At 41.5% G+C, this 24,310-nt stretch overlaps 1 protein-coding gene across 1 annotated transcript in view; it reads left to right on the top strand.

The window, feature by feature from the left end:
* The first annotated feature begins 788 nt into the window (after positions 1-788).
* The window catches only part of MLIP (muscular LMNA interacting protein), a 148,136-nt gene continuing 124,614 nt past the window's right edge, over positions 789-24,310 (top strand). Inside the window, exons 1-3 of the mRNA XM_075553769.1 lie at positions 789-884; positions 8,031-8,186; positions 13,830-14,222. Of these exons, the coding sequence (XP_075409884.1) occupies positions 789-884; positions 8,031-8,186; positions 13,830-14,222 (645 nt within the window). The remainder of the gene's footprint in view (positions 885-8,030; positions 8,187-13,829; positions 14,223-24,310) is intronic.

Below are 24,310 nucleotides of genomic sequence, written 5' to 3'. Positions count from 1 at the left end.
TCATTGCCACAGCACACGTCTGAGTATCACGGAGTCGGAGAAAAATCAATACTTAGAAAATAGAGATACTGAAAGCTGAAGACTCCACTCAGATTCAGGTGTGATGTTTTGAGGTTGGTTAGGCCGCAGTGAGGGCACTTGACGGAGTTTTTTGTTTTGACCAACATTTGAGCCCAAACTTCATGTCAGAGCCAATTCTGTTAAGGAGCAAGCCATCCACCATTCCAAATGTTCCTGCCCCGTTGTGTGCTATTGATAGGCCCAGGGCTGATAATTAAAGTCAATGATTTTTTAAAAAATGATCCCTCTGCATTTTTTAGTTCTGTATTTGGGCACCGTGTTTGCATATATCTGTATCGCTAAATGTTCTCTGTGACTGCAGCCAAGTGATCATCCTGATTGGCAGATGCGAGGGGGCCTCGCTCGGCTGCTCCCTGCTGCACAATCTGACTCTTTGCTCCTTTCACAGAACGTGTCAGTGGAGCACATGAAGAAGAAGGGAAAGACCGCGGGCGTCTATGGGCGGCGCTTTCTTTGCTTCCCCTGATTCCATTTCAGCAGCCAATGTGACCTCTCACGAAGTCTAAAAATGGGCTAAGCATAAATCTACACTTTAGAGCTGCCAAAATTCTCCCGTTTCAGGCAGGGTTCTACTTTACCTCATTTTAGAATTGCTTTTTTTTCTTCCCCCACTCTGTCTCTCTTCAGTGTGAGCGTGTGTTGCTTTAGTGAGAGGCTCCCTTCCCACCTCAGTCATTGGTTTGCTCACTCCCTTGTGTGATGAATCAATGCTTCCAGCACAGGGGCTTCTCAGTGACTGCGGGGACAATTACCTGCAAATGAACCCGTGCCTCCTAGCAGGGACCCTTCAGACCACACCCCAGGTAAAAGGAAGCCTTTCTTTCACACTTTCATTCACCTCAGAAGGCGGTGCCTTTGCTGCCAGAGGGATGGAGGGAGAGGACCAGGGTGGAGCTACCTTTGTGTGGCAAACCGGGATGCTAGCTAGTAGCTCCGTAGCTCGTGGAAGGAAAAACAACATGCTTGTGGAGCCACCAGAGAAAATGGGCAGGGCTGTCCTTGGCAATATTTCTCATGCTAAGATACCCTGCGAGGACTCTCTCAGCAGGAGGCCAGTGGCCATCTGGGAGTGTGGGAGTACACCTCAGAAGGGTGACAACTGACTTCTCTGGAAATGACAGAAAGGGAGCAGGACAGCCCCCCACTGAGAGAAGGAGCAGTTAGACTGCCTGGTGTACAGGACAAGAATTTCTCAGAGCGTTTTGAGGCTGTCCAGTGAAAAGGCGACAATCGTAGAGGTTTTTTTGAGCCCTTCATGTGTAGGAAAGGGGTTTAATCGTTTTCGGCTTTCATTTCTATTGTAAAAATAGTTTCGCAAGGCTAGGAGCTAAGAGAGTTAATCGGCACTGACAACAGAAAGCACTAATTGGCATGTAACAAGTGCGATGTTATTACCATGCATCTGTTTCGGCTTTGTGTAGAAATGAGTTTTCATCACCCTAGCAATTCCATTGGAGCCTGGCCACAGTAAGCAGTAAATAGCAAATAGTCTTTCTTTCTTGAACAAGGCATTCGACTGCCTACTTGCTAGCATGTGCCTCTACATTTGAATGTTCCAGGGTGGCTTGGGAATTTCAAATCCTCCTCCACCTGAAATTCTGTGCAAATGAGCATAAGATAAGAGGGGGCATGAGAAGAATTACCAGCTTCCAACGGACTGTCAGATGATTACTGTGTTCCTCGTTGTTCTGAAAGACACACGTGTGGGGGGAGATGGACCCTTCATCTGATTCCCCAAAGAAAGATGAATAAGTATTTACTTCAGTTCGAGTTTCCGTTTCTTTCATTCTGGGGTGATGTCATGTATGGGAGAAGGTGAGCCAAGCAGGCAGCAGAATTCACATAAAGCTTTCCAGCCTCAGGCATCCGCAGGAGCAGTTCCACTCTGCCCTCTGAGGGCGCCCATGAGTCAGAAGCAACTGGAGAGCAGCAGTGAGCCTAGTTTGGCTCTATTTGGACATCATGTATTGGTTCGACCTAATCTGAAAATGTTCTCTTGTACTGCGGAAGCCATGTTTATGTGGGATACAAATGCTTGTGTAGGAAAACAAAACAAATCAGCCGAAGGAAATAATTTCACTTCTTTTCGGTTGCCACAATTGCCAGCATATGGCATTTCTATAAAACATGCCGAATTCATTAAGGCATCAATTTTCATGCATAGTCCGTTTCCATTTTATTAACTAAAGTACAGCTATTAGCATTGGGAAGTCTACAATTTGTGACATATCAATGATTTTGATCTGTTTATACTTTCGAGGTTTAAGTGTCATCAAATTATACAAATTGTGTAAGATTTTGCCGAAGTAACTCATAGTCACTGCATACCTGTTTGGAGGCAGAGACGTTTCTGTTTAATAATGGCTGTATTAACATAATCATGAGGCACTTGTACTGAAGTCCGTCAGACAGTAGAGCGAGTCTTCATTCAAGGAAGCGAGGGCAGGTCTGCCGAGCCTGGGAACGGGGCTAGAATTTCATCTTTTGTTTCTCTCTTACTCAAGGGAAACACTATAACTGATTATCAGAACCACTTTCACTGGCTTTCTTTTAGTTGAAATCATGCAGCAATTGCATGAGCTTATTCATGTAAAGAAACTTTTCTACATCATCGACCTAGAAAAGGCTTGAACGGATTATTGCTGATAAGGCTGGTGGACTTTTGAAATTTAATGATCCTTTCTACAAAGGAAACCATTGATTTATTGTTTTATGATGATAAGCTGCAGCCATGCAAATGTGACATGACCGCAGTGAGGGAATCATAACAGATTTCTTTGAGGCAAAACAGAATATTGAAAATGAAATTTGACTCAGCAGGGCTTGTCTCTGTATTTTATGCACCGGAAGGAGTTAGAGCACTTACTGATGAAGATCAAGGATTCAACTTTCAGTGTAGATGACAATTCACTATAAAGAAAACCGAACCCCTCACAACTGGACTAAGAGGCAACATCATGATACAAAGAGAGAAAATTGACGTTGTCAAGGATTTCAATTTGCTTGGATCCACAATACATGCTCATGGAAGCAACAGTCAAGAGATTAACATGCACAAGAAAGTTGGATGTTGAATAAGAAAGACTAAAGAAGAATTGATGGATTTGAAGTACTGTGCTGATGAAGAATATTGGAAGTACTATGGACTTCCAAAGAACACACCAATATGTCTTGGAAGAAGTACAGCCAGAATGCTCCTTAAAGGCAAGGATGGCAAGACTTCATCTCAAGTACTTTGGACATGTCAGGAGAGACCAATCCCTGAAGAAAGAGAAAAGACTTTGGGGAAAGTCGAGGGGCATTGAAAAGAGGAAGGCCCTCCATAAGATGAATTGACACAGAGGCGAAACAATGGGCTCAACCATGCAAGCAATTGTGACGATGGCACAGGCCTTTGGGTTCTTTGGTCCACAGGGTCCCTCTGAGTCGGACAACCACACCTAATGACAGCATAGGATTACGTAGTAGTATCTCTAGTGACACAGCCTCGACATTCAGCTAAATAAAAGGCTGTGAGTTTGAATCCACCAGATGCTCTGTGGGAGGAAAAAAAACAAAACACCCAAACACTGTGAATCTTCTCCCAAAGAGCCTTCCAACATTCATAGCCTAAATAGCATCTGATCCTGTTGAACTGATGTGAGTAGACATCTGCTCGATGACCCACAACAAAGACAACAAGAAATGTGAGATGATCCCTAGGGGAGCAGCATGTATGTGTCGGACTTCTTACTAACCAAACCAGCAGCTCCTTGAGGGAAAGACATGACAACCGGTTTCTGCAAGGGTTCCAACCGAGAAAAGCCTGTGGACCAGTTCTACTCTGACCAGGAGTCAGATTGGCTTGATGACACCCAACAATAAGGCATCTGTACTGTCTCTAGAAGGTCCAGCTGTTTACTTGACTTATCAGTACATCATACTCTCTTAACTAGGGATCCAGAATTTATTAAATCCCTTAGAGTCTCAGTGGAATCGTCTCCAAGGTTATCTAATCTTCTTGAACTTTATACCAACAAAGAAAATACCTGACAGGTAATCTGGTGTCCCAGGAAGGTGTTTCTGCCTAAACCTTCTGACTTCAGCTTTTGATTACTGAAGACGGTGGCATCAGGCTGTCAGTCTACTTCTCTAGCCCAATCTTCTCATCGGTTTGTATTTTTAATTTCCACATAGTCAACATTTATGTTTCAGAAGTCCTTGACCTTTTCAACATCTTTGTTCTTCTCTTGCTTTATACTCAGTTATAAGGCCACATCTAGTGATGATAATAATCTAGATTAACCCTACGTTTAAATCATAAACTCTCATGCACCGTACTGGACCTCCAAGCAATAGTCTCAAATATTCACCATCCTGTCAAAGCTATTTTCTGAGTCACAGAGGCCATTGATCTCTCGATGCTAAAATCAATCTTCCTGATGTATTTCTACTGGACTCTGCAGTTGATTGTTTATTCTCCTTTCCTCACGCTCCTCAATTCCCAAGTGCCCATATCCTTCTCTCCAAGCGACCTCCAAACATCAGCTCTATAAATGCTAAACTCTCCTCCTCTTCTTCTAAGAGGCAGCTGAGCATTCCTGGAGAGAATATTGTGTTAGTCTGGGTACTTTAGAGAAACAAATCCACAGAAACTCAGATATAAGAGAGTTTTATACAAAGGTTAAGTGCTCATAAGGAAACATCCCAACCCAGTGCTACCCAAGCCCACAAGTGCAACATTAACTCATATGTCCAACACCAATTCACAAAGTCCTCCTCCATCTCACAAAGCAGACACAACGAAGTGGACTGCAGGAGGAAAGCTGAGTCAGTGAATGTGTAAACATCTCGGCACTGGCAGGGGCCTCCATGGCTGCTTCAGCACCCAGGGCTGCATCGGGGTAGGTCCATGTGGCTTCTCCTCAGGAATGTCTTACAGGAAGTCAGCCTTGCCAGCTGAAGTAGGGAACGGCTAAGGCAGCTGTATCATGGTGCGACCATCACAAAGCAAGAGACCTGAGAACGCAAAAGGCGAGGCTCATGGAACCATTTATCCCTCTGCTTTTCAATTAACCCCCCATGTGTTTATCAGACAGGTTGGCATACTTAACTAACTGCCTCAAATGTCAAACTGACAAACAAATTGCTTGCGACAATTCATAGATGTACATCTGGACTGGGCACTGAAAGCAATATGCCAATACCTTTGTTTGTTTTGGTGAGGCCTAAGTCCAAACCAAATACTGTGACTTCCAGAAGAGCAAACACATATGTCTTGGAAGAATCACAGCCAGAATGCTCCAGAGAAGCAAAGATGGTGAGACTTCATCTTCAGTCCTTTGGCCGTGTTTTCAGGAGAAACCAGTCACTGGAAAAGGGCACAGTAATTGGTAAGGCATCAGTGAGAATGAGGAAGACCTTCAGCTAGTGGATTGACCCAGTGGCTGCAACAATGGCTTGTGTGAAACCCTTCTGCAGGACCAGGGCCACGTTTTCTTCTGTTGTACATAGAACAATGGGTTGATATGAGTCCAACCCAACTCAACTGATCCTAATATCAACTCTTTCACATTGCTATCATCAATATTTCAATGTTCCAGGATTCTCATTTTGCTTAACACCTCTGAGCCACGTTTACTAGTTCTTTCTTAGCTGCTGGTTCTTGTAGTGTTAGAGTCTGTGAGGTTCCATCTTGTGCTTTTTTGGTGTGTCTTCTCTATTTATGCTTCTTTCCTTAGTGATGTCATCTAATCTGGTGGTTTTAAATACCCATAGGCTAGCCATAATAACAATTAAATCTCCAACCCAAAATTTCTCCTCAACTCTGAATCTAGATGTGTATTGGACACATTAAATTGGGTCTTTACTAAATACAAAAAAAAAAAAAATCATAGCATTGTGAATGAGGGGGAGTGCAGAGTGGGGACCCAGGGTCCATCTGTGGGAAATTGGACATCCCCTTGCAGAAGGGCTGCGGGGAGGTGACGAGCCAATCAGAGTGTAGTGTAGCAACAATGAAATATACAATTTTCCTCAAATTCTTAAATGCTTCCTCCTCTACTCACTATCATGATCCCAATTCTGCCCTACATATCCGGCTGGACTGGAGGATGTACACTGGCACAGATAGGAACTGGAAATACAGGGATAAGAAAAAAAATTGAATCTTTAGTCCTGTCTTAGTTATCTAATACTTTTTATAAAAGAAATAGCACAAGTAGACGGCTTTAACAAACAAAATTATTTTCTTTCACTTAAGGAGACCAGAAGTCTAATTCAGGGCACCAGTTTAGGAAAAAAATCTCTCTTCATGATAACTTTGGGAAACATGGCCTTGTCAACAAGGTTTCTCTAGGTCTAGGAATTTCTCAGCTCAGGACTCCCTGGTCCAAAAGATATACTCTTCTTATTGGTGGTAGAAAGTCCTTCTTGCTCTACTCACTTGTCTCTGCTTTAATCTCTTATAGGAAACTGAAGGTTGGTGACTCAAGATTCATTCCATCCTTATCCCTGTCTCATTAACATAACAAACACAACCTAACCCTCATTAATAAAACCCAACTCATTAAATGACTCACTCATTTAAATGACAATGAGTCCTGGTGGTTTTGTGAGTTGTCTGTTGGTTCTAAACCTCTTTTCATTTCTCTTTTTAACTCCTTCAAAGAAAAGTCTACAACACCACCGTCTTTTTCTCTCTTCTCATTTACTCCTCAGTTATTGCTATTGGCTTTCTCTCCCTGCCTTAAACTTGTATCTTTAGAAATCAGTCTAGGACCCTAATATGGCCATGCCATTTCCCAGTCAGTCGGGCTTTAGTATTCTCAACTGTCCACAGGACAAAGTCCAAGTTTATACACTACTGTTTTTATTTATGAGTTGATTTTAACCTTTTGTTTGAGAATTATCTATCAACTGTTTCCTCTTCACTGTTGTGTTCCAGATTTCTACCACACACAAAAACTTAATTAAATTAATTTTGAATGAATGAAGAAAGTGTGCAAGAGAAGTTATAGCGTTGGCATTTATATTTTGGTAGCTAGAAAGACATACTTTAAATTTTACATCCAGATCTCAGCATGAGATTTTTTTTTTGGTGTGTTTAGTGCTGAAGCATCAATAAATTGAGGCTGCTAATTGTAGGTGATTCAAATTTTAATATGTCCAACTCTAACGAAAGACTGGAGCTTCAAGTTAATCCAGAGCTGCCTCAGAAGAAAGCCCTAATGCTCGGCTTCTAAGAAGTCAACAGGGAAAAAAAGACTGATTATACATGGGTTGCCATGAGTCAAAGTCAACTTGATGGGAACCGGTACTGGTAACCCAGAGTTATAACTCATGCTTGTTGTTGGCTGCTGTCGCATGGGACGCAGTGACCACATGCACCAGAGGGTCACACCTCTGTGGTCCAAAGACTTGCCATCAGAGGTAGTGCCTGGCCTTCCTTTTTCAGTGTGACACCTGTTCACTATCACAACAGAGTACATGCTTTTCCCAAGAGCGAGGTCGTAGCTGCATTTGAAGTGCTTTGGTCGATAGATTCACCTGGCCTCCCTCCCTCATAGAGATAAGGATTCTACTACAGATCCTCCACTGGCCCAACTCTGAGTGAAACGAATGAGCTACTTAAGTTTGGAATAGAACACTAGATGTTGCTTTTGTGACCCTTTGAGCCAAGACGCCCTGTACGATCCCATCTGATCGGCTTGCCAATGGGCTGCTTTATAGCCATTCCTTACAGCTGGATCTGCCTGGGATGATATTGCTGTCTCTGGTAAATGCTATAAAAAAAAGACGTGGATACTAAGGTGCTTTTTAAAGCTATTATCTTTGGCAGCTATTCACATGCTCATAGGGCAATAGGCAATTTATCAACATAAATAAGATACATATTATGATACATAGAGAATAAAGTCAAGATAAACCTCTGATAAGACTGAAAGTCTCGTTTATTACATATTTCATAGGTCTCTTCGGGTGAGTCTGAAGCAAAACCTCTGATCTTCACATTTGTCCCCACTGTCAGAAGACTACCAACCCACTCTCAGTTGACTGACGCCTCCAAATTCCTTGTTAAAATCCCTGAGGAATCCAGTGATAAGAATGCAGAAAGGATAAGTAGGGTAGGATTCTTTTTCTTTTATATCAAACAATGACTTGGAAATTTGTTCGGGTGTTTATTTTCTCTGCTTAAAAGTAGATGATTTTAAAATGTAAAGTTGATGAACAATATAATAGGGGCTAAGTGCTTTCACATTGGAAGGTTCTCCCGCTTGTGTTAAGCTCAGCCCTGTGGAGCTGGCATCCGAGTATTATTCAGGCAACGTTTTTCTGCTGTCTGGCAACTCTCCTCATCCCCAAAATATTATTCGACAACAAAAACAACTTTTAAAAGTGTTTAAATTTAATCTTGGAAGGTAACACAAGATAAAGCACTAGGGTGTCATTTTATATGAAGATATTGGCAGCATAACGAACTGTAATATCCAATGTCAGGGTAATTGTAGGCACTGGCTTACACAGACTTTACTGCATTTTGCTTCATCATCTAATTTTTTGCAATAGAGAAAACCCTATCCACAGTCTTACAATTACTGATAACTTTTGAATAATCTAACTCTTGAGACTATGTTCAAATGAAACAGTACAAAGGAAGAAACAAGTTATGTAACCAAATATCTTTTGTTGTTAGGTGCTGGGGTGTCAACTCCTACACATAGTGATCCTATGTACACAGGGAAACCTTGGAACTTCCTTGCTAGCAATGGGGAAGTTTGTTGTGGGTAGGTGCAATTGAGTTGGCTCCGACTCACAGTACCCACTACACAACAGAAGACACGCTCCCTTCCGCCCGCCCCCCTCCCCAGTCCTTTGTCATCCTCCCAACCAGTGTCAAGCCTATCGTTGTAGTCACTGTGGTGATCCATCCTGTGGAGGTCCTCCTCTTGTTCACTGACCCTCCTCTTTACCAAGCTTGAGGTCCTTCAGGTTCTGATCTTTCCTGATAGCATGTCCAAAGTCCTAGAACCAACGTCTAACCATCCAAGCTTTTAAGAAACATTCTGGCCGTAATTTTTCCAAGGCAGATATATTTGTTTATCTGGTAGTCCACAGTACTTTCAAGATTCATTGCCAACATCATAATTCAAGTGAATCGATTCTTCTGTGGTCTGCCTTGTTCATCGTCCAACTTTCACGTACAGATGAGATTATTGAAAATACCATGACTTGGGTCAGGCACACCTTAGTCCTCAATGTTATATCATTGCTCTCTGACACAGGAAAGAGACTTTGTGCAGACTTACCAATTTTTTTCTTGACTACCATGGAAAATGATTATGGATTCAAACAAGATGAAATCCTTCATAACTTCAATCTTTTCTGTTTTGCATGATGTCTATTGGTTCAGTTATAAGGATTTATTTTCATTGAGTTGTAATCCATGATGAAGATAAAATATTTAGAGAACATAAAAACAGCCTAATGTCTAGGAACAGGTAGACCTAAACCTAGAATGGTTGAGGAAATTATAATGCATCAACTTGACAAAGTTACAATTATGGTGTTTAAGCAATTCCATGAAAAAATGTTAACCTCACAATAGTAAATGTTAAGATAGACTATACCATTATATTACACTGGTTATAGCGATCTAAAAGGAAAGAAGGACTGAGAGTGACATTAAAAATATAGAACAACCAACACAAAGCAACCTTGAAAGCGACTCTATGAAAATGACTACTAATGACTAACGAGGCCAAATTATTTCAGAAAAATCTTGAACACCACATACAATACACTTAGGAAATTTCTTCCTAAAGGCACTCCGGTCCATACAATATCTTTTTAGTATTATCATTTTTTTAGGTTGTGAAAATTCTGTGGGATGTAGACAAATGAACCTGCCTTGGTTCAGAGCGGCCTAGTTTGTCGAGACTATGATAGCAATCTGCTAATTGCAATGTAACATTCAGAACCCCATCTTCAAAAGGTTAATGGTTCCCCCCACTTTTTAAAACCAGTTGGTATTATAATAACCATTAGTTCATTTATATAGTTCACAGTTAGTGGTGTCGTGGGTTAAGCATTGGGCTGCTACTGCAAGTGTGGTCATGAAAACCCACTGACGGCCCCAGTGGAGATAGATGAGGCGGTGTGCTCCTATGAAGGATTCCAAATTTGGAAGCCCTAAGGAACGCTTGTTCACATCTCAGTCCTAGCACCAATTGATGGGTCAATGAGAGCGGGTTTGGTTTGGTGGTACAATGATTCAGGGATAAATGTTAACTAAAAGGTTGGCAGTTCAAATCTACATGCAGCCTCAACAGAAAAGTCTTTTGATCTGTTCCTTGTCAAGGTTAAAACCTACAGATCCAATGGGGCATCTGTATTCTGTCCTATAGTGACGCTATGATTCATTCTTGACTTTATGGTACACAACAAATTTAAAGTAGTCAATCTATAGTTAGTTAAATGGTTTATTAAGGAAGTAACCAGCTACAACTCACTATCATGATCAGGAAGCATGACAGCAAGGTCTTCTCTCTTCCATGCAGGACAACTTTCTCAGGTGTTGATCTCTCTCTCCAGGAAAGACCCCTCAGTCCCCTGACAACAGGCTTTTCTCAGACCCATCAGGACAAGTTCCTCTAACTCTGCTGCCTTTCCTCACCAACTTGAATGCAGGGCCCCATTGGTTCCTAGAGCTATCGTCAGTGTGATGGCCTTTGATCTGTGTTACAGCTCTTTTAGGAAGTTCCTTACCTTGATTCTCTCTCTGCTTTATTTCTTCTACTTCTTCCTTATGTCTCCAAAAGCCCCAGTGGGGTTTGCTTCTTCTTCAATTTCAAGGAGCTCTGGTGGTGTGATGGTTACATGCGGGGCTGCTAACCAAAAGCTCTGCAGTTAAAAACCACCAGCCAATCCTTTGCAGAAAGATGAGGCTTTCTACTCCCGTAAAAAGTCACAGTCTCAGAAACCCACAGGGGCAGCTCACTCTACCTACAGGGTCACGATGTGGTGGAATCAAGGTGATGGCAGTGAGTTTGAGTTTTGGGGTAGCCAATTTCAAGTCATGACCCTTCTTGTAAGGGCCACAAACTAACCAATCCCCATGGATGTTTTGTTTGCGTGGTGAACCATGCATAGCTATAGCCACGGCATTTGTGTGGTTTATTAGCCAATGCCTTGAGAGTGCACAATGACTATATGGCTGACTGTTGTCCAGGGCTGGAAAAAACATTAAAATCAAATTACTTACAGCTCACTCGGGAAATATTAAGTAATCGGTACTCCTGCCTCCCCCCACACCCCAAAAAAAGAGCTCATAGGGGTAGAAAACAGGATTTAAGGAAAATATCTCTCAAGTTGTATTTCCCAAGAACTAAGGCAAAAAATCTCCTAAAGAAAATAATTTGACCATAATTAGGAAGCCATGGTAAATGTAAGAATAAGAATATGGTTAATGGAATTAAACAGCTATTTGACAATAAACATTACTTGACAATTCTTTCCATTTACAGGTGAATCAGATAAAACAGATTTATGTAGCACAGACAATCAGATTAAAACACGATGTACATTTATCCTGGATAGATAACTTTGCATTGTTAATGTGAATATAGAACTCAAGAGTGGGACTGTCCCCTCTACTTGGGTAAAGGTGACACTTCTTAGCCAAAGGCAGAGGGATGTTAGGAACTTTCACCAAGAGTGAGCATCCACTATCAGGGTGCACCTTGTAAGCCATAGCTCTCAGGCTACTTTCTGGGGTGCCAGAGAAGGACAATGTTGTTTTTATTGTTAGGTGCCCTGAAGACTGTTCTGACTCATAGCAACCTTGGATACAACAGAATGAAACACTGCTCAGTCCTGAACCATCCTCACAATTACTATGTTTGAGTCCACTGTTGCTGCTACTGTGTTTCACTGACCCTGTACTTTACCAAGCATGATGTCCATCTTCCAGGACAGCTCTCTCTAGGCAACATATCCAAAGTAAGAGAGCTATGTCTCGACATCTTTGCTCCTAAGGTGCACTTTGGGTATACTTCTTCAAGATGGATTTTCTTGTTCTTTTGGCAATCCACTTGTCCTTTCAATATCATTGAATATTATTGCCAACTATAGTTCAAGAATACTACTGTATTTTGTCAAATGTTCCCACTTTCAAGAACTAACAACAAGCAGAGCTTCCTAGAGAGGAAGGTGCCCAGGCACTCAATAAATATGCATTACATAAATGAATAAAAATTGAACATTGAAATGGAACTAGCAACCCATACCTATGTGATAGGTTGTTGAGATTTCCAGAACCTCAGCAACTGGCCACAAATCAATTTTTAACATAATCTGAGTTTTTCTTAATACATAAATTATAATTTAATTATAAAATAACCAACTACAGAGAAATACTCGCATAAGCAGCTTATGTTTGATCTTGACCAAATGGGCAGTAGCGGCTGGATAATATCGCACGAATGAACAGAAGCAATTTTTTAGTTATAGCTAATCAATTATTTCATTTATATTCTATCTTCACACACACGATGCTAACACACATATTGGCAGACATTAAGCTGAAACTTTTTGGTGTTTTATTTCACTATTTATTTTGATATCATTTTAGATTTTAAAAAGTTACAGAGAAAAGGACAATAGACACAATATCATAGTTATCAAAACCAGGAGACTGATATTGGGCTTTAAAAAATGAATTCTCATGTCCACTGCTGCTATCATTTTAGGAAAAAGATGTTTTGGTAGCTGGATAAATTTTCCCCTTGTTAATAGAAAATTGGATGAGAAGGTTTAGAAATATAAATCAAAATTTAAAGTTACCTAACAAAAAATACTTGGTACTAAAAATGCCTACATTTTTCAGTTTTTTATTCACGAGTTCTCCCCAATTAGCTTAGATTGTGTAATTTGGATAACTAAGCATTTTATTCCAGTTTTGTTTTTCTCTCAAACGTTTAAAGGTATTTATATTATTGTAGAACATTTCAATGGCATTTCCTTTCTCAGCTGGCTTACAAAGGATATTCAGGTTGCTACCCCATAAGCTAAGCCTATGGTGTATTTCCATTTGTTTCAAGCCACGACTTCATAGGAAATATGACTGTTTAAATTTTTTAAATTAAAATATATAAAAATATCTTGGTTTATCTGGAGATACTTAGATGCTTGTTGACAACGATTCTGAGCCCTCAGTTGCAAGTGCTTGGACCAGGCCAGATAGGTACCAGCGGTGGGAGTGGCAACACCAGGAGGGAAGGGGGGTGTAGAAAGGGAGAACCGATCTCAGAGATCTATGTGTAACCTCCTCTCTGGGAGATGGGCAATGGGGAGGCGGGTGAGGGGAGACGCCGGGGAGTGTAAGATAAGATATAATAATTATTTATAAACTATCAAGGGACCAGGGGTGGGATTGGGGAGGGAGGGAGATGGGGGAAAAAAAGGGAAACCTAGCTGATTCCAGGAACCCAAGTGGAAGGTGAATTATGAGAATGACGAGTGCAACGAATGTATAAGGGTGCTTTGCTCAACTGATGTATGCACAGATTGTGATAAGAGCCTTATGAGCCCCAATAAAAAGATTAAAAAAAACACAAAGCAATCCAAGTTCTTCTAGGCCAATGTTATGGCTTCCATCTATTTTTAAAAATTCTTGTCCTCAGAGATTATCATCAGGTATATCTTTTCAGTGTAAATGCACAAAGGAGCCTATGTCAATGCCTGTCTCCCTCTCTCTCCGTCACTTGCAGCCCAAGTCCAATCACTACCTGGCCTTCAATACTGGGAGCCAACAGCAAACAGTTGAAGGGACATCTACATATCCTCTAGAAAGCAGTGGAAAGCTTTCACAAGGCAGAAGATTTCAAGGAAACAAATCTCAAGGAATGCAGCAAAGTGACCTCTTCAAGGCTGAGTATGTCTTTATTGTGGACTCTGAAGGGGAGGATGAAGGCCCAAGCAGGGGAGGTGACCAAGGCTCTCCAGTGCAGAAGGGTTCTGGAGCTGTCAGACCCAAGTCTCTGGCCATCTCTTCTGGTCTTGTCTCTGATGTGGTACGTCCAAAAACACGAGGGCCGGGTCTCCAGACCTCATCACTTTCTGAAACGCCGCACGGATTAGCCCCTCAGCAAAAGCATGGGCAGGTAGGTTTTGACTTCATGTTATATGAAAAACAAAATGAATTATTCACATACAACTTGTTCTGGGGTGTTTGCCAAAGGTCTTTTTGTTTAAGGCATACCACACGCTCAGAGAAAAACAGTAGCAACACAAACAAAACAAAACAACCCCCCCACCGAGAACCCAAATCATCTCTGTATAGGCATATTAATAAATAATAACAAAAGATCATACCTGTACCTTGTGAATTGGCTAAAGAGAAATGTCACAGATTTATCTGGAGTTGAGTGAATTTGACCTCATGTTTTTTAAAAAAATTAAATAATTTTATTTGGGACTTATACAACTTTTATTACAATCTATCCATCCATTGTGTCAAGCACTTTTGTATATTTGTTTGTCTCATTCTCAAAACATTTGCTTTCTACTTGAGCCCTTGGTATCAGTTCCTCATTTCCCCCCCTCCCTACCCCCCCACTTCTCACTCCCCCATGAACCCTTGATAATGTATAAATTATTATTATTTTGCCATATCTTACACTGTCTGATGTCTCCCTTCACCCACTTCTCCACTGTACATCCTCCAGGGAGGAGGTTATATGTTGATTCTTGTAATCTGTTCCTCCTTTCTCCTCACTTTGCCTCCACCCTTCTGGTGTCGCCCTTCTCACCACTAGTCCTGAGGGGTTCATCTGCCCTGGATTCCCTGTGTTTCCAGTTCCTATCTGTACCAGTGTACATCTTCCAGTTCAGCTGGATTTGTATTGTAGAATTGGGATCATTATAGTGGGGGTGGGGAGGAGCCAGCATTCAAGAACTAGAGGAAAACGATATGTTTCATCATTGCTACATTGCACTCTGACTGGCTCGTCTCCTCCCCATGACCCTTCTGCAAGGGGATCTCCAATTGCCCACAGATGGGCCCTGGGTACCCACTCAGCACTCCCCCTTATTCTCAATGCTATGACTTTTTTGGTCTTTGATGCCTGACGCCTGACCCTTTCAATGCCTTGTGAGCTCACAGGCTGGTGTGCTTCTTCCATGTGGGCTTTGTTGTTTCTCAGTTAGATGGCCGCTTGTTTATCTTCAAACCTATAGGACTCCGACTCTATATCGGGCACCATCAGCTTTCTTTACCACATTTGCCTAGGCACCCACTTTGTCTTCAGTGATCATGTCAGGATAGGTTGGTGTGCTTCTTCCATGTGGGCTTTGTTATTTCTCAGCTAGATAGCCACCTGTTTATCCTCAAACCTTTAAGACCCCAGGCACTATATCTTTTTATCTTTTTAAAGCTGGGCACCATCAGGTTTCTTCACATTTGCTTATGCACCTGCTTTGTCTTCAGTGATTGTGCAGGGACAAGCTGTGTGCTTCTATTTATAGGTTTAGTATTAAGGAAACAGATGGACAGTGGGCCCCTACTCAAGTAGTGCCTCAATCCAAGAACACTTTGCTCTAACAATGCAGCAGTCTGAGATGCTCACCTTCCTGGCACAGTCACTGAAGACAATGGGTGCACAAGCAAATGTGGTGAAGAAAGCTGATGGTGCCCATCTATCAAAAGCTATAGCATCTGGGGTCTTATAGGTCTAAAGATAAACAAGCAGCCTTCTAGCTGAGAAACAACAAAACCCACATGGAAGAAGCACACCAGTCTGTCCTCACCTCTTATCTTTTAATAATTCTTAGAGAAGATTGATCATGGGAGTTATTTATTCATGGAATAATTCTTGGTGAGCTCGGCACATCAATAAGCACATTTCAAACATGACAAGGACTGAATGAGAAGGCATAAATTGGATACCAGGTGAAGACACATTAATTTTAAACTAGTCCAAGAGTAGCCACAAGGTACACTAGGAAATAGGAGTGTATATGAAAAATGATTTTGTCATATGTTTCTTGAGGAAAATACATGTTTCCTTATGGTCTTGAAAACTCACAGGGTAAAACTAGCCTCCCTTAAATTAGGAGAAAAAAGATTCTATCTCAAAATTTAGCAGCAAGATATAACAGTGCCTTCAAGGTAAAAGGCCTAGATTGTAAGAGTCACATCTCGGTGGCAGAATAAAAAGAGAGTAGGGATAGGGAAGCATGTAGATGGAAAAGCAACAGGAAGATTGTGTTATTGGCTAACTAATTGACATAATAAAAATAAAAGATGAACGTGCCTAGGGGCATAGTTAGAATGACAGAAATACAGAGGCTGGTTTGGAGAATATGTAAGTAAGTAAGTCAAGGCATCTTCTCTCGTCCTTTGGACACGTTGTGAGGAGAGAGAAATCCGTGGAGAAGGGTATCGTGCTTGGTTAAGTAGAGGGAGGGTGGAAAAGGTGAGGACCCTCAGCAAGAAGGACTGATACAGCGGCTACCACAATGGGCTCAAACATAGGAACTTTTGTGAGGGTGCTGCAGGACCGGGCAGTGTTTCGTTCTGTTGAACTTAGGGCACTGCTCTGAATCGGAACTGATTTGATGGCACCAAACAACAAAAGAAGATGTGTGGCTCAACCTCTATGCCAACAAGCATGAGTTGGTACTGAGATGCCCTTTCGAATCTCCTCAACCAGGCCTTTGCAAGTGCCACTGAAGAGCTCTGAAAGCATCTTAATAGTGAGTTAATCTTTGGCTGTCCTTTGATATATGCAAAATGGCAGAATAGGCATTTGCCATTCCATCTCTATGTCTGTGCCCTTCCCTCACATCCTGATGCTCTGTTTTTGTTGGCATCATGTTTGTTGTGTTCCCTAGTACCCCCTTCTCCTAGGCACACCCCCTTTGAGGATGAGTTAGTTGTATGTTGCTGAGCCATTTTTAATTTGTAGAAATCAATCCTCTGTAGGCGTGTAGAGCTATTCCATAGCGTTTCCTAGGCTGTCATTCTTAGGGGAGTCTGCTGCTAGGTCTTTTCTCTGCCGAGCCACCGGTAGGTACCACCTGCAGTGCTTCATCTGGCTTGCATCCTTTCTAATGCCAGGCAATACTTCTTTTTAAAATCTTCATCTGGTACCTCTCTTCTTCAGCATCCTACGCTATCACTAAAGGATGAATTTCACATCTCTGGGTCCCTGAGCTCCTGAGTACTCTGTTTTGATTAATTCCTTCCTTGCCTATCACTATTTTCATTTTGGCCGGGGCTATTTCATGCTCTCAGATCCACTCACATGCCACTTTTCCTAAGCACGTCCCCTTTAGCGGTGAGTTCCTGCTCTTCTTCAATCTTTGCTACTTTCTCTCTTTATTTTATCCTTTTGCTGAATGAAACAGGGTTGTAATGGAGATTTTCACAAAGGTTAAAAAAGGAGAGAAAATAACATGTACAGCCCCCTTCAGCAAATAAATGGTTGTCATAATTTATTTTATCTTTGGTTTTCATTAGACTGAGGACAACTCAAAGCCAAGGATGTGCCTTGTTCATTTTTGATCCCCTAGCTCTTAAGCCAGTGTTTTGCAAATAGTTCAGGTTTCAAAAAACATGTGCAAGAAATAAATGTTCAAAAGTTTGCATCCAGCTCATCTGTGGAAGTCCAGCTCAGAGAGTGATTCCTGCAGAGTCCACCTTGGTTTCCTTAGGTGCAAGCAAACTCTCTGTCTGCATGATTTTGACCATCTTTTCTGTGCCACCTTTGTAATGCACTTCCTGTTCTAGCCAGGACTGCCACTATTTAAATAGATGCTGCAGCCGCCCAAGCAGATTACAAACTGTTTAGAGACAAATTCCATGTTGCATTCACTTTTCTTAAATTAAAAAAAATTATATTTATTTTTCTGTTCCCTATACTGGTTTCTAGATTTTCCTTGAACATATTCAATACAATTATTGGACTGAATGTATCTATAGCCCCAAGACAAGTAGCACGTTCAAGTAAAAACACATCATGTTTAAACAATCTTTAAACACTTTAAAATTTTGAAGTTTAAATCAGAAACAAAAATGACACATGAAATACTCCCCAGAGTCAAGTACTCCTTGACCTTGAACGTTGACATAAAAGTCAAAGGATTTTCCCACCCCTGGCTTAGGGCGAGAGCTGAAAGGGAGGTAACTAACAATACGCACACTGGCAGTGATTTGTCTGGAGGATATTTGACAAAAGCCAGTGCTAAGGCAGTGCCAATGGGAACAAAGACGCCGAAAGAGGAGAATTATGAGACTTGGTCACTGGCTTATGTGGGATGTCAGAGCTCACGTTTCCCACTCTGCCTTTTTCTTACTCATTACCCAGCATCTACACAATTAGAGGGGAGATGCTGAAGGCAGTGATGGCACCCTCGCTTCTGCTCTCTGTGTCCTTCTTCCTGTACCTGAAGACATTTTAATTCTTCATTAAGCTAAAGAGGTTGAAGATAGACTAATAGGATAGAATTTACAGAATAATATCCTTGGGAAGGGATAGAGAGAATAAAGAAATCTGAAATTGAGTTTGAGATACCTTAATGACTCCACATGGTGATATCGACAAAGAAGTTGGGATAACAAATCTGGAACGGAGGAGGGACACGGAGTGTGGAGGTATTTCCTTGTAAGTTGGAGCAATGGGAGGGAAGGAAAGAATGGAGAAGAAGATGTGGAAACAAGCCAGAGAATAGCAAAGCAATACAAATCGCACTGCTCTGGATAAATGGCTTAAAATCATATGCCTTGATTTTCTCAATTGAAAAATGAGGTGATAATATCAAGGTTCCTGTGTTTGACAATTAAGTGAGATAATCTGAGGGAGCTGAAAGACGTGCATGGAAAAATCCCATTATCTGTTTAAAAAAAAACAACAGTATTGTGGGCACATACTTCACATATCATACAATTAAACAGTTCATTCCTATTAGAGAGAGTTGTTCAATCATGTCACAATAAATTTCAGAGCATTTACCTCTTTCTAGTCCTCATTGTCATTAGTTGGCTGGGGGCCATGTGTCCTGTCCCCTCCTTATCTAGGTTCATTGCTGGTACAAGGAAGAAGAGTGACCGGTCTACTGTGTTCTCAATAGCAAAGGCCTAGAAACAAAAGAAAAGAAAACAAAAATCCCCTTCCCTGCTATTCCTTCCACGAAACCATCAAGGCCCTCACGGTCCCTATAGCTCTCCTCATCCTGGATTTCATATACAAATACAACAGGAAACAAAATACGGAAACAACAAACAAACCCAAACCCCACTGTAGTCGACTCACTACCAAGGCCATTCACATAGTGCCTATTCATACCTTTGGTTCCATTTCCCCACAGACGTTTTGAAGTTTCCTGGTATATTTAAAATGCCTTGATCGGTACGTGATAGGTTGTCAACAAGTGATTGCTTTAGAATGGCAACTATACAGTGTACTGGATAACTTTCAGATAGCAACATGTTTGGGGTACAGAAGAAGAAACATGTGGGGAAGAACAGGTTTGATACATTTATTCAAATGTAGCTTGAATATGAAATCAGGGGGGTTGAGGTCAGAAGAATTGTCTAGGAGTGAATAAATGAGAATTTCACATTGTATCTCGAAGAATTTGGATGTTTGCACAGAGATATATTAAGTACATGTCTCATAGGGGTTTCCTAGGCTCTAATCTTTATGTAAGCAGACTGCTAATTCCCTGCAGAGCAGCGGGTAGGCTTGAACTACCATTATTTCAGTTAGCCTCTATGTGCTTAAACAGTGCGCCACCAGAGCTTCTTGAACTGAGTACCTTGGCTTCAAAATATTCATGGAAAAATAGCTTAGAGCACATTATTTGTATGAGGATATAGATATGGAAATATTTCTTGTATTCCCAGGTCTCAACTTTGTGTTTAAATATCTTATCACTCCACAGTATATTGAATCACGGTAGCTTCTTATAAACCTCTCTTCCTGCCACTGGATTTGGGAGCTTCTTAATGATATAAAAAAATGTTTTTCAGTCCTTCTTGTCCACTTCACGGGACACCGAAAAGCCCTGCTGGTGCCGTGGTTTAGAAGTCAGCTGCTAATCAAAAGACTGTTTGCAGTCAGAAGACGTGGCGGTCTGTTTTTATAAAGATTTCAAGGCTTGGAAACCGTGTGATATAGTTGTACTTCGACCCGTCGGGTCCTATGATTCAGAATTTCACTTCACAGCAATGCATTGGTTCATTTATTTGTATGTTTGTCACTGAACAATATGCCTCAAACAGTGCAGGTGCTCAGAAAATGTCAGATAGTGAATGGAAAATTGGATGAATTATCTTTCTTTCACAAGTTTATTCTGTAACAATCCTATGATGTCAATAGAGGGCCACAGTCATTCCTTGAGTTCTCTCAACAAGAATCCCCAACGGAGAGAACAGGCTGGTAGCCTAAAGAAGAGAGCCTGGGTCTCCTCCTTGTTTAGTGCTGCTGCTGTATATTTGGTTTATCACAGCCAGTCATGCGTGGTTTGACATTGGAGATTGAAAGAAAGCTGGGACATTGGAGCTTGCTCACTGCTGCTATGTCTAGGTTGAAATGTCACAACTAGCTCATAAAATACAGTCTGATTATGTCAACGTAACCAGCACCCATTGAGTCAAATAGACTCAGCATAAGGCCTTGCTTCTCAGAGCAGGACTAGGCTCTGTAAGAGCTGATTTTCTGGGAAATAGACATCCAGAACTTTCTTTGCAGCTACCCCTAGGTAACTGCAGACCTCCAATTTAGGCCTAGCAGTCAAGCCCATTAACTTGCTACATCCAGGGACTCCTTATATTAAGATGTCAGGAAGGGTTTTGAACATGACCATCAGCTGCATGACTTATTATCAGCAGAGCAGAGGCACCTGGGTCCTGACAGCAAGAAACACACAAAGAGAGTGTGCCTGTACAAAAGGAGAGGTAATTCAAAGATTAACTCAAGCTCCACATCAGACCTTTGGATCATATAACTGCCTTGAGCTGCTGTGGAGGATTAAAATATTAGAAGGCTTCACTCTTTTCATTGATATGCACAGTCTCGTCCTAATGGTTTTGCTTTTAAAAACACTGGTTGCTAGTAATTCTTTCACCCTTCCCTTTCCATTTCCCTTCGGGCTCAGGGTGGGTTGATTGCTTCATCGTCTGTCACCTTTCACAGGAAGGGAAGCTTCTCATTCTTAGGAGCATTTTCGGAATCAGCAGAGGCCCCAGTCCCTGCTTAGAGGTTGACAGAATCCCTGCAATCCCTGACTGATGGCCTGCGGTTTCCTCTGGGTGAGTTCATTGGTACTATTCGCCCGAGGCACAAAAGAAGGACATTTATGGAAAATCCAATTGCTTTGACAATTCCAGCAGAAGGACTGTGCAGCCTTTTAAGAAAATGGCCTCCTGATTTCTTAATTTCAGAACTCATGGTTTTTTCCCTGCTTGGTGTAGTATTGCTAAATCAGATGTCAGAGTCAGCTTTTTCCATATCCCCCTCCTTATTCATTACCCAGAGTCCAGAGCAGAATCAGAGGGGATACCAGAGGTAGTAATGAAACCCTATATTCCTGCTGCCTGTATCCTTCTGCCCCTACATGTATGAGACATCTAATTTCTTTATTCCTGTACAAAGGTGATACAGTGAAGGCGTCCTGCCAGCACTCTGCTGCCACCCGAAGATTGACAATTCAACCTACCTGATGGGTCCATGGGAGAGAGACTTGCAATCTGCTCCCATAAAGATGACATATTAGAAAGCCTTTTGGAGAAGTTCTACTCTGTCAATGGGGTCACACTGAGTCAAAAATCAATTTGACGCCAATTAATAACATGACAGACAATCAAACTCAAACTCAGCCTCAGGGCCATCGAGTTGATGCCGACTCATAGTGACCCAATAGAACAGGTTAGAACTACCCTTGTGTGTTTCTGAGACTGTACCTGTTTATGAGTACAGAAAGCCTGAGAAATATACCTTCCTTAAGGAAGTTGAAAGTCAGAGGTACCTGCAAGCCATTATAACGAAAAGCAATATGTTGAAGGCACATTCCAGGGGCTAGGACACCCAAGTCTTCCTGGCCCTGCAGGAAAGGTCACAGAAGACGTGTTGTAACACACAAAACTTGAGAGATGAGCTCAAGTCTTCCCATCAGAGTCCAGTGTCTCTACCTGGGGTATGCGACCCCTTTGGGGGTTGAACAACCCTTTCACAGGGGTCACCTGATTCCTAACAGTAGCAAAATTACAGGTAAGACGTAGCAACGAAAATAATTTTATGATTGGGGGGTCACCACAACATGAGAAACTGTATTAAAGGGTGTGGCATTAGGAAGGTTGAGAACTGCTGAGTCAGACCAATGGTGTAGCTAGGTATTCCAGACAGAAAGAATAGGCAAGACCTACCAAGATAAAGAGAAGGTGGTACAAGGAAGGAAGCCCACACAAGGCTCAGCAAAGGACCCATATTTCTGATGGGAAGAAAATAACTAAGAGGGTATGATGGTTGGAGACTACAAAAAAAAATGCGTTGAAAAAGTGGGGGAGACATGCTTATTGGGTTTAGGAAAAATAATTGATTGTAGAGCTTGGTAATGACAGTTTCTATGCAGAGTTGGGGTCAAACTGTTAAACCAATGAGAAGTGTATTTGTTTCTGTGGATGCATAACAGATTACTGCAAATTAGGGGCACGATAAAAATCCCATTTGTTATCTCCCATTGTCAACAGGAGTGTAATCTAGGCACAGTATGGTTGGGTTCTTTGCTGAGAGTTTAGCTCCTTATGGTATCAGGCAAGCTACCGTTTCATCAGGAGGAAGGACCCACTTTTTAGCTCCTGCGCGATGTTGACAGCACATGAGTGGGTATCCCCTCTCCCCCAAATGGAATTGTGCTGGGTGGAGTGGGGCTTGTAGTACACATATTTCCAACGAGGCAAGCATGGAGCAACTTGCCCTGAGTCAGTGCATCCAGTGGTGTTGCCTGAGAAGGTTCTTTCTGGTCACAGTGAATTCTTTTGTAAAATCAGTTTTGCTTGAACCTCATTTTTGTAATGGCTCATTTAAGAGAACAGAACTGCTGTGAAATTTTGTTTCCTGCTTGGGAAAAATGCTGCAGAAACTGTAGTGATGTTGAATACAACTTACAAGGACAATGCTGTAGGAAAAACTCAAGTGGAAAAGTGGTTTCCTCATTTCAAAAAAATGATGAAATGTTGATTGATGAAAAGCCTCGATCTGGTCATCTGTCAACTTACTGAATGGATGAAAATATAGACTCAAAGTGTCTGGAGTTTGTTCCAACAGGTCAGACTGTTAATCAAACTTTCTATTTCGATGTTCTTAAAAGATTACATAACAACATGTGACAGAAAAGGCCTGATTTATCCAGAAAAGGGACTGGTTTTGCCACCACAACAATGCACTTGCTTACACAGCCTTCTCAGCACATCATTTTTGGCAAAAAACACCGTGCCTCTCTTGCTCCACGTACCTGACTCACCTGACCTCACTTTGTGTGACTTCTTTTTCCCCACAACAAATGCAGAGAGATACAAAAAAGTGGTGATTTGATGACATAAAAGAGGTGAAGAAAAAATGAGGGAGGTGCTGTCAGCCTTCCAAACAGATGAGTTTAAAAAATGTTTCCATGAATGGAATCTCAGATTTGACCATTGTATTAAGGGTAATAGAGGGTACTTTGAAGGCAATATGGTTGTTTTATGAAAAAAATTAAGTACATAACTTTGAAAAAGTGAATTCAGATTTTTTTGGGTGGTACTCCCTCATACATTTCCTGGAGGCCACAGAATTCATGGCAACTGGTATTTATTTTTAAGCTAACAATAGAAAAAGAAACCTTGCCACTTTCTCTCTTTAAGATTTAAACCCCCCTTTTAGGGGTGCATTTGATTAAATAAAGAGCACATAGATTCTCTCTTAATTTAGAAAAATACTGATTTCAATTGCATTCACAAAATCCCTTTACTTTTGCCAGACTGTATTTTCTAGAAGCAAGCCACAGTTACAACCCGTGCTTAAGAAGAGGACAGTATATAAGAAGAGCATGAGCTGGTGGAAAGCCACTTTTGGGTGTGTTTGTCACAGAGCAAGGCAACCAATAAACAGTTTGTATTACACAGACTTGGACGTGAAGAGAATGCAATGGGACCTTAACTATGGAAAACGTAAGACCCACAAACGTTTTAGTACAGGAGTGTACAGTTGTG

This window comes from Tenrec ecaudatus, chromosome 7 (genome assembly GCF_050624435.1).
Source record: "Tenrec ecaudatus isolate mTenEca1 chromosome 7, mTenEca1.hap1, whole genome shotgun sequence".
Classification (NCBI taxonomy): domain Eukaryota; kingdom Metazoa; phylum Chordata; class Mammalia; order Afrosoricida; family Tenrecidae; genus Tenrec; species Tenrec ecaudatus.
The sequence above is the reverse complement of the archived record's forward strand: the minus strand, read 5'-3'. Positions and strand labels throughout refer to the sequence as shown.